Source organism: Babylonia areolata, chromosome 5 (genome assembly GCF_041734735.1).
Source record: "Babylonia areolata isolate BAREFJ2019XMU chromosome 5, ASM4173473v1, whole genome shotgun sequence".
In the NCBI taxonomy this organism is placed as follows: Eukaryota; Metazoa; Mollusca; class Gastropoda; order Neogastropoda; family Buccinidae; genus Babylonia; species Babylonia areolata.
This window is the reverse complement of record NC_134880.1, coordinates 20,072,246-20,083,724: the sequence shown is the minus strand read 5'-3', so window position 1 is coordinate 20,083,724 and position 11,479 is coordinate 20,072,246. Positions and strand designations below refer to the sequence as shown.

General features: G+C 48.2%; 1 protein-coding gene across 1 annotated transcript in view; it reads right to left on the bottom strand.

Annotated features, from left to right (window-relative positions):
• Positions 1-1,470: 1,470 nt before the first annotated feature.
• LOC143282410 (uncharacterized) overlaps positions 1,471-11,479 on the bottom strand; it is a 77,515-nt gene continuing 67,506 nt past the window's right edge. The window contains exons 2-6 of the mRNA XM_076588040.1: positions 11,224-11,479; positions 8,504-8,633; positions 6,224-6,356; positions 4,037-4,230; positions 1,471-1,795 (exon numbers count right to left, since the gene is read on the bottom strand). The exon at positions 11,224-11,479 is cut by the window's right edge and continues 44 nt beyond it. Coding sequence (XP_076444155.1) covers positions 1,484-1,795; positions 4,037-4,230; positions 6,224-6,356; positions 8,504-8,633; positions 11,224-11,479 — 1,025 coding nt within the window. The 3' untranslated portion in view covers positions 1,471-1,483. The remainder of the gene's footprint in view (positions 1,796-4,036; positions 4,231-6,223; positions 6,357-8,503; positions 8,634-11,223) is intronic.

The window sequence follows — 11,479 nt, the reverse complement described above, 5'->3', positions numbered from 1 at the left end:
GACACCCCCCACCCCCAGAAAAACATTCAGAACTCAACCCTGTCGAGCAAGCAACCTTTTATCGAGCCAAAACCCACGCACTGAACAAGCTGACCTTAAGGGAGTCAGTCAATATAGGTTGTGATACTGAAACTGAAACTGTGAAACTCATGTCCACAGAATGCAGGTTTCATTTCCATGCGGTTCCCTCCACAGAACGAGGAGTACAATCATGGACTTTGAGAAAATCCCATCCAGAAGGAAACCATTGTATTTTTTTTTTATTAGCCTTGCCTGGACACGTCTTCTAGAGCTTGAGCCCCATCCACAGCACACTCGGCACTAGCAAGGATGAGCTGTGGTTAGTGAGCTCATGGACAAACTAAACACAACCAACATGATGTTTGTCTTTCTTTTTTCTCAAAACAATCTAGACTGTTTGAGTCTTTCGGTAAGCCATATACTAACATTAATATACAACGTAACGAAAGATGTATCAAATGTGATAAGAGAGAGAGAGAGAGAGAGAGAGAGAGAGAGAGAGAGAGAGAGAGAGAGAGAGAGAGAGAGAGAGAGAGAGAGAGAGATGTATACGCACAGGTATGCTAGACCCATACATACATATGTACACAGCGATGACAAATACGTGCGTATAGCCTAATTAGCTGTCTATATTGAATATATTCAATATGTCTGTGTTTCATTTCTTCTTCTTCTTCTTCTTCTTCTTCTTCTTCTTCTTCTTCTTCTTCTTCTTCTTCTTCTTCTTCTTCATCATCTTCTTCTTCTTCTTCTTCTATCACAGTCAGTCTCAAATATCAACAACCAAACTTCGACAGTCTATAATTTCCAGCATCAACGCCATGAACTTATCCACCGGCGTTTCAGTAGCCAACCTCAGCCAGCCTCAAAACATCGACCAATCCCATAAATTTAAACACACAAACATCGCTAGCTCCCACATAACCTCCAGAATACATCCACCTCGTCCATCTTATTGTCACTTTACTATCGAAAGAAACCCTCGATGAGACACCCCCCCCCTCTCCCTTCCCACTCCATCACACCTTCTCCTTCTCCTCCAACCAGCTCGATCAGACCCAACCCAACTCGACCCACCCACCCACAAAAAAACCCACCACAAAACAAAACAAAGAAACAACAACAAACACACACACACACACACACTCCCCTCCGACCGACTACCAACAGCACTACCACCAGTATACCCCATCGGCCTAACACCCACACCCAACCCATACCCCCCTCCACGCCCCTCAACCCCTCTCCCCTCCCACCTCCACCCCCCTCAAACCAAAAGCACAACCAACATGAAATAATTAACCACTGTCTTTAACAACCTACCCCCCCCCCCCCACCCCGACCCCGCACATCCAACCCTAACTCCAACCCCACCCAACCCCACACCCTCCCCTCGAAACCCCCCCACCCCCACCCCCCTCCGTCCGCCCGCAAAAAAAAAAAAAAAAAAAAAAAAAAAAAATCAGCAACAGGTGAAGACCTCCCGGATTCCCTTCAGCGTGTCGCGGCCGAAGAACCAGGCCATGGGCATGACCCAGGACTTGGTGAACATGAGCCACAGCGACAGGGTGTAGGACCAGTTGAGGGTGCGGCACTCGTCGCGGCCCGTGCAGCCCAGGTAGCCCTCGGTGGTCAGCAGGGTGAAGAGGAAGATCGGCGTGTAGAAGAGCACGAGGATGAAGCTAGCCAGGCAGATGTCGAAGGGCGCGTGCACGCGCTCGCCCGTGACGTCCAGGCCCAGCTGCTCGCGCTTCACCAGGTACATCACCGCCACCTGTGTGAGTGTATGTGTGTGTGTGTTAACGTGGAGATTGTTTGAGTGAGTGAGGTGAGGTGAGATGATGTTTGTGAGGGGTGTGGGAGGTGAGGGGGTAGAGCAGGGAAGGGTTGTCAAGGTTGAGGGGGTGGGGAAGGGGAAGAATGGGAGTTTGGACGGGTGAGTGAGGTTTGTGAGTGGTGGGGTTGGGGTGAGGATGGGGGGTAGGAGCATGGAGGAGGGCGGGGGTCAGGGGGGGTTCAGGGGATGGGGGGTGGGGGAAGGAGGGGGTGCTGGGCGGGTGAGTGAGGTTTGTGAGTGGTGGGGTTGGGGTGAGGATGGGGGGTAGGAGCATGGAGGAGGGCGGGGGTCAGGGGGTGGGGGTGGGGTTCAGGGGATGGTGGGTGGGGGAAGGAAGGGGGTGTTGGGCGGGTGAGTGAGATTTGTGAGGGGGATGGGTGAGGGTAGAGCAGGAAGGGGCGTCACGGGGGTTGGATGAGGGGGTGGTGGGTTAGTGTTTTTGCATGTAAGTAAGTGGTGGTGGTCGTCGTTGAGGTCGTTTGTCGTCATCGTCGTCGTCGTCATCATCATCATCATCAATCATCAACTACGTCCACCACTACCACAACGACGACCACCACCGTTATCATCCTCCCTACTTCACTTCCTCCTCCTCATCATCATAAATTACCACCGCCAACACCACCACCACCACCACCATCATCATCACCATCACCATAGCAACTACCACCACCACTACCACCACCGCCACAACCACAACCACCACCACCCCACCCCTTCTCCAACCCTAACCCTACACTCAATCCCTATTTCCTCTTCCAACTCTAAACACCCCCACCCCCTCTCTGCTATACCCCCAAACCCTCATAACACAAGTTTGAGTTACTCAAGGAGACGTCACTGCGTTCGGACAAATCCATATACGCCACACCACAACCGCTAGGCAGATGCCTGACAGCAGCGTAACCCAACGCGCTCAGTCAGGCCTTGAGTGCGTGCATACTATTATATTTGTGTACCTATTAGAGTGGATTTTTTTTTTTTTTTTTTTTTTTTTTTTTTTTGCTGCCCCATCATCTGCACCGTCCCAGTGGCATCAGTTACTCCCACGCCGCCCATTTAGATTCCTCCATACACGGCCACACCCGGATTCGTCCGTCACAGTTCCAGCGTCGGCAGTCCACAGGGAACCATCGATGTCAGGCCGCCAGGAGGCCACACACCAGAGGAGACCCTGCACTGCTGCTGAGTCACTTCGGTGGTGTTCAGTGGTGCCTGTTCTGATTTAATGTACTCAGGACACCACCTACTAAGCCCCCTACTAACGACAATAATGGCTTAGTCGCGGAGCCAGACTGAGTGAGCGTCCCTTCCAGAGTGGAGACCGCCACCACGTCCCTCAAACAACAGCCACCCATGAATCTGCCGACACTGAAGACATTGACAGGACTCACCCCAAGCACGGAAGTGTAGGGGTATCGAAACTGAGGTCACCGTGAGAGCAGGGCATGAAAGGCCACAGACTTTGAGACTGTTTTGATTATATTCATTATGATGAAGGATCGTTTACAACATTTTGCCAGAGGACAACTCATTTGTTGCCGTGGGTTCTTTTTTCAGCGCGCCTAGAGCGTGCTGCACAACGGGACCTCGGTTAGTTTTATCGTCTCATCCGAACGACTAGACGCTCAGTTTGTGATTTCCCCAGTCAAATCTGGGAAAGAAAAACGGCGAGAACGGGAATCGAACCGAGACCCTCACGGAGTCTGTAGCACTGGTAGACAGACGAGCGTCTTGAATTAACCAGTCTGCCACCCACCTCCTTATAATAAGACTTCTTCTTCTTCTGCGTTCACTCGTATGCACACGAGTGGGCTTTTACGTGTATGACCGTTTTTACCCCGCCATGTAGGCAGCCATACTCCGTTTTCGGGTGTGTGCATGCTAGGTATGTCCTTGTTTCAATAACCCACCGAACGCTGACATGGATTACAGGATCTTTAACGTGCGTATTGATCTTCTGCTTGCATATACACACGAAGGGGGTTCAGGCACTAGCAGGTCTGCACATATGTTGACCTGGGAGTTCGTAAAAATCTCCACCCTTTACCCACCAGGCGCCGTCACCGTGATTCGAACCCGGGACCCTCAGATTGACAGTCCAACACTTTATAATAAGACAACCCCCACCCCCCCAAAAAAAAACAAAAAAACAAAAAAACAAACCCGACCACCTACCACCACAGTGAGCACAAGCAGCACGAAACCGTAGAGGATGTAGCTGAGGACGAGCAAGGCCCTCGCGTAGCCTCCGACAAAGACGACGTGGCAGGTGGAGAAGGAGTTGTACAGGGACACCTTCTGCACCCCCACCACGTAAATGGGCACCAGCAGCACGCAGCTCAGCACCCAGGGCGTGACGAACAGGGCACCTAGGGAAATATAATGATGATGATGATAATGATGATAATAATAATAATAATAATAATAAGAAGAAGAAGAAGAAGAACAACAACAACAACAACATGTATGATAGTCGTGTCCGATTACGACCACCCGAACAGCATCAGTCGCTCAAGGAGGCGTCACTGCGTTCGGTCAAATCCATATACGCTACACCACATCTGCCAAGCAGATGCCTGACCATCAGCGTAACCCAAAGCGCTTATTCAGGCCTTGAGAAAAAAAATAATAATAAAAAAAACACAAAAACAATAAAAATAGATTAATAAATAAATAAAATGTTATAAAAAAAATGCTACTACTACTACTACTAATAATATTTATAAGGCGCAAAATCTTGATGGAGTCAACTCTATGCGCACAAAAAGAAAAAAAGAGAAAAAAAAAGACAACCACACGAACAGCAGAGGAGGCACCTGCTGTCCTGACCATCTGGGCTTGAATTTGACAATGGTGGAGAGTGATCTTGCCCAAGTTACATCCCCACTACTAGATGTAATGACAATGATGGATACTTGATGGATAAGTGGAGTGATGGCCTAAAGGTAACGCGTCCGCCTAGGAAGCGAGAGAATCTGAGGGCGCTGGTTCGAATCACGGCTCAGCCGCCGATATTTTCTCCCACTCCACTAGACCTTGAGTGGTGGTCTGGACGCTAGTCATTCGGATGAGACGATAAACCGAGGTCCCGTGTGCAGCATGCACTTAGCGCACGTAAAAGAACCCACGGCAACAAAAGGGTTGTTCCTGGCAAAATTCTGTAGAAAAATCCACTTCGACAGGAAAAACAAATAAAACTGCACGCAGGAAAAAATACAAAAAAATGGGTGGCGCTGTAGTGTAGCGACGCGCTCTCCCTGGGGAGAGCAGCCCGAATTTCACACAGAGAAATCTGTTGTGATAAAAAGGAATACAAAATACTTATGAAGCACACTTGGTGCTTTACAAAACACGTTGTTTTATACATGACACATTACATCAATGTTACGTATACACACTAAGTCGGGACGTGCGTGATAGTCGTGTCCGACTATGACCATGTGTGTGTGTGTGTGTGTGTGTGTGTGTGTGTGTGTGTGTGTGTGTGTGTGTGTGAGTGCGTGTGCGTGTTTATCTATAACAAAAAGGTAGCCGATCAGCCGCTATTTTTGCTTTGGTTTGCGTTTTGAGAGCCAAGGAAGCATTAAATGATTTTATCTTGCATCCGTGTGTATGTGCGTGTGTGTGTGTGTGTGTGTGTGTGTGTGTGTGTGTGTGTGCGTGCGTGTGTGTGTGTGTGCGCGTGTTTGTGTGTGGCATATGTGTGTGTGTGTGTGTGTGTGTGTGTGTGTGTGTGTGTGTGTGTGTGTGTGTGTGTGTGTGTGGGTGTGTGTGTGTGTGTGAGTGCGTGTGCGTGTGTATCAAAAACAACAAGGTGGCCGATCAGCCGCTATTTTTGCTTTGGTTTGCGTTTTGTGAGCCAAGGAAGCAATAAACGATGTCTTGCATCCGTGTGTGTGTGTGTGTGTGTGTGTGTGTGTGTGTGTGTGTGTGCGTGCGTGTGTGTGTGTGTGTTTGTGGGTCTGTGTGTGTCTGTGTGAGTGTGTGCACCTATTAGAGTGGATTTCTTCTACACTCTCGTTGCCATGGAGTCTTTCTTTCTTTCTTTTTTTTTTTTTTTTTTTTTTTTTTTTTAGAGAGAGAACCCTTTTGTTGCAGTGGGTTCTTTTTACGTGCGCTAAGCGCATGCTGCACATAGGACCTTTCAGTTTATCGTCTCATCCTAATGACTATAGATTCCAGACCACCCACTCAAGGTCTAGTGGAAGGGGAGAAAATACTGGCGACTGCGGGCGGATTCGAAACCAGTACGCTCAGAGTTTCTCGCTTCCTAGGCGGACGCGTTACCACAAGGCCATCCCACTTCATTTCAGTTCAGCCAGGACAAAAACAGGCGATCCGGTATGTGCACTACAGACTTACACATAATGACGGCTCTGCTGGTTCCTTCCGAGTAAGCGTTGCAGACGAGACGCAACACGTAGTCCAAGTTCAGTGCCAGGACTCCAAGAGTGGTGATGGATGGGATGAGAAAATCGGCGAACAGTCTGGCCACCTGAAAGGAAGGAAGAGACCGGATAGAAATCATTCACCAGGTTTTTATGGAACAAATACTACTACTACTGCTACTACTACCACTACTACTACTACTACTACTACTACTACTACTAATGGTGACGTTGATGATGATGATAATACTAATGAGAAGAAGAAGAAGAAGAAGAAGAAGAAAACTAATATTGCTGCTACTACTACTAATGATGACGACGACGATGATGATGATGATACTAATGATAAGAAGAAGAAGAAGACGACGACTACTACTACTACTGCTACGACTACTACTACTAGGAAGAGGAAAAAGAAGAAGAAGAAAACTAATACTGCTGCTGGTACTACTACTACTACTACACTACTAATGATGATGATGATGACACTGATGATGATGATAAGAAGAAGAAGAAGAAGAAGAAGAAGAAGAATGTCAGGAAATAAGTTGTACAGAATTTTCATTGCTAAAGAAGGTAGATTACCGCCCTTGAGATGACGCAATTCTCAATTGACGTAACTCAAAGTTCCAATGGCATGACTCATTCTGCGCGGGGTGGTTCAGGGCTAATTTGCGCTTGAATATATATATATATATATATATATATATACTATATAATCTATAAAATATGTATCTAAATTAATAAATTTTATGTGCTCTGGTGTGTAAATAGTTTATTGAACCGTCCTGGCTTTAAAAAAGTATATCCTTCAGTCAGCGATTTTGGGTAATTTCGATAATTGTTGATAAAGCTGGAACCTTTAACACCTATGTTATTGAAATGGGAGCGAGCGAATGTAAGCGCTTGAATTATTGGATTTTGTGGGGGACATGTGGTTTGAGTTGACCAATCAGAAGAAACCCACGCGCACAGAGCGCGTGAATTGGGCTGTGTAGGGGAGTCGATCATAGAACAGCGAAGAGGAAAGACGTATGAAGGCTTGACGGTTGAAGAAGACCGGTTTATAGCGCCCCAGAGAGTAGGGCATTTGTGACGTTGGAGATGCAGACTGGACAGTCTACACGGTTCCGGGGTGGAGCCAAGTCTTTGGTATAAGGTCAGCCGTGGAGGGTTGACTAGGAATAGCCTCATCGTGTACGTCAGCTCCTTGGAGAAGGAGTAGCTGTTCAGAGGCAAGGAGGTCAGCAAGGAGAGTTGGCCAGTAGTGCCTCGACGACGTCCGCCAGGCTGGAACTGTCCCTAGTGGGCAGTGCGACCACTGCTAGGAGCTGTAGTGGGTGCCGGGGTGTGGAGGTACTGTGTAATGCCGGGTTTTGTGTTGTTCAGAGGCGTGGTGGAGCGCCCCAGTTTATGTGTGTGTGTAGGCACTGTGTAGTGCCCTGTTGTGTGGTGTAAAAGCGCGGAGTAGCGCTGGTGTGCTGCCGAGAGTGTAGCAGAAATCTGTGACTAGTGTGAGAGGCTGTTCTACGTGGAGGATTCTTGTGGACTTCTCGACTGCTTCTCGAACTATAAGTGTTATGTGAACTGTACAGGATTCTTTGGACTTTCTCAACTGCTCTTCGGACTAAAGGCACTTGCTGTTGTGTGAGTGATAGACGGTGTATCCTTCTATTAACTGTTAAATTGTGAAGACTGTGAATAAAAGAAAAACAGTTAGAATAAATCTGTAAATTAATGTATTATTACATGAACCAATTTGTATTATCAGTATTTTTATGTGTTAATAAAAATTGGTGGCAGATAACAGGAGTTAGATCTATTATATTTGTGTGAAGTCCCTGGTTAAGAACGCGCGAGTCTGAGCGAGAATTGTGCTATATTGTGTGTTGTCACATAGCCTTTTCTCCCTCAACTATATCTTCACAAAGAAGAAGAAGAAGAAGAAGAAAACTAATACCGCTGCTACTACTACCTCTACTACTAATAATAATACAGGGAGGGAGGGATATCTCTTTACCCTTCACCTCCTCCCAACTGACACCCCCCACCCTTTCCCTCACACACAACCCCCCACCATCCCCCATCCCTCCTCCTTCCTCTACCGCGTCACACACCCTCACCCTACCCCACCCCCAACACATACACAACCAACCGCCCCCCACCCATTCCCAATCTCTCCCCTACCCCACGTCACCCACCCTCAACCCCCACCCCTACCCCACTCTCCCCCTCCACCCCCACACATTCATACCTGAAACGTGGTGCAGTCGAAGTCCGCGTTGGGCTTGTTGCTAAGGTCCGTGATGATGGGCAGGATGAAGAGGCCCTGGATCAGGTCCGCGAAAGCCACGCTAACGATCAGCAGGTGCTTGGAGCTGGACCTGCAAAAAGGAACAGCCATCAGCAGACAGTGCAGTGCAGTGGTGGCCCAGTGGTAAGGCGCCTCACTAAGAAGCGAGTGTCCGGATGGGTTCGATTCTCTATAGCTCATACGGGCCAGGATTTTTTACTCAACGATCCCCATCCCCCGTCCCTCACCCTTTCCCAATAGCTTGACCTTGAGTGGTGGTGATCTGGGTGCTAGTCATTCGGATGTGATGATAATTCGAGGTCCTGTCTGCAGCGGCGTGCACTTAGCGCACGTAAAAGAACCCAGGGCAACAAAGGGATTGTCCCTGGCAAAAAAAAAAAACATTCTGAAGAAAAATGCACACTGATAGTCAAACAAATACGCTCGCACACAGAAGAGAGCAAAGCACCACATCACACTCTACACCATATTACCAATACCGCCACCATACACCCCGCCATACCAAACCCAGCCCAAGCCATTTCAAGCCTAACCATAAGCCCAACCCAACCCCAATCCAAACTTAAGCTCAAACCCAATGCAATCCAACGCAGTCTAATCCTGTCGAACCCAAACCAGTCCAAACACCATTCAAAATTCAACACAAAACAGAGCTCCGAGTCCCAAGCTAATCTTTAAACATCTTGGACCACAGGGTGATGACGATGAAAAAAGAGGTTGATTACAGAGGATAACCAGGATGAATTTGACACCCTACAGCATAGACCCTTTCCACCATACACATCACCACACCCTCCGTCACACCACGACTCACCCAACCACCATCCCGACCACACCGCATGATGAACCACCCCAACCCTTAGCCCCAACCCAATGCGACCCAGCCCAACTCCACCCAACCTGACTCAACCCGAACCCAACCTTACTCATCCCAAAGCCAACCCAGCCCAACCCAGATCAACCTAAACCCAAACCAGAACCCATCCCAACCCAGCCCAATACAACCGAACCGAACCCAACCTAACCCAACCCAAAACCCAACCCAACCCAGCCCGATACAACCGAACCGAACCCAACCTAACCCAACACAAACAGAACACAACCGAAACCAAAAACCGAAAACCAAACCCAAGACCCAAACCAATAATCCAATAACTACTAGACGGGTGCTGTGGTAAAATGGTTAGAGCGCTGCCAGGGGCTAGTTGCATTGCTCGGACGGAAGAGCCTAGTATGGTCGTAACCCCGCTACTAACTGTGTGTAGTATGGAACTGACCAATGGCGTAGTTCGGTCAACGTAGGCATTTAGTCACGTGTAACTGTCAAAAAGTTAGAACCAAGCAATGCAAATGGCACCTGGGATCTTGCCCGAGTTTCCCGGGTTCGATCCCCGACACACCTGGCAGGTTAAGGGTGGAGACACTTTCCGATCTTCCAGGTCAATGTATGTGCAGGTCTGTTAGTGCCTGAAACCCCTTCGCGTGTGATATGTACACAGAAGATCAACTACGCACGTTAAAGATCCTGTAATTCATGTCAGCGTTCGGTGGGTTGTGGAAACAAAGAAGAACATACCCAGCATGCACAAAACGGAGCATGGCTGCCTACATGGCGAGGTGAATAAAGAAAAGGGTCATACACGTTAATGTGTGTGTGTGTGTGTGTGTGTGTGTGTGTGTGTGTGTGTGTGTGTGTGTGTGTGTGTGTGTGTGTGTGTGTGTGTGTGTGTGTGTGTGTGTGTGCGTGCGTGCGTGCGTGCGTGTGTGTGTGGGATCTACCCAGATAGGCAAGGCAGCCTGCTGTACAAAATTGATAACTCTGTGTTTGAAAAACTCTGACCAAATATAGATGGTATGTGTGTATCCATAACCACACCATCATCATCATTATCATCATCATCTACTTTCCTCAAAGTCTTGGACCACAGGATGATTCACAAATCCGCCTTTTCCTATCTCTGTGGCTGCCTTCACCTCTACACTCCATCTCGCTTACTACGATCGGCTTCGGATCCACTTTGTTTACACATACCCTAATTCAAACACACTCGACTGTTGGCCGCCGTTCTTTCTCTGTCTCTGGACCTTGCAATTGGAACGAACTTCCTCTTTCGCTTCGTCAGGTCTCCGCACTCAGCTCTTTCAAGTCCGGCCTTAAAACCCACCTCTTCCCAAAACAGCCTCCCTTCCCTGCCTTTTCCTTGTCTTCAGTTTCTCCAGTTTTAGAGTTATGCATGCGTGTGAATGACTGGTGCGAAAGCGCTTTGATTTGTCTCTGCACAAGATTCAGCGCTATATAAATACTATTATTATTATCATTATTACGATGAAGAAGATGTGTTATCATCATCATCAATCATCATCATCATCGTCACCACCACCTACTTCAAAGTCTTGGACCACAGGATGATGATGATGAAGAAGAGGTTCATCATCATCATCATCATCATCATCATCATCATCATCATCATCACGACCTACTTCAAAGTCTTGGACCATAGGATAATGATGATGATGATGACAATGATGATGTTGATGATGACCACGACCAACCACCACCAACACCAACACCACCACCAACACCACCACCACCACTTTCAACATGTTCATCATCTATCATCCATCATCATCTATGATCTAGCATCATCCTTGGAACCTGCCTCAAAGTCTTGGACCACAGGATGACGATGATGAAGAAGAGGTTGATGCAGAGGATGGCCAGGATGAAGTTGATGAGCAGTGCCATGTTCAGGCGGCCCTGCTCGATCATGCTGTGGGTCACCACGAAGCGCTTGCGGCGAAGGCCTGGGAGGTGGTGGTGGAGGTAGGGGTGGTGTGGGGGGGCCTGGAGGTGGGGTGGGAAGAGGGAGTGCAGGGAGTATGGGGAGTAAGGGGTCTGGTGAGTCAGCTCCTGCA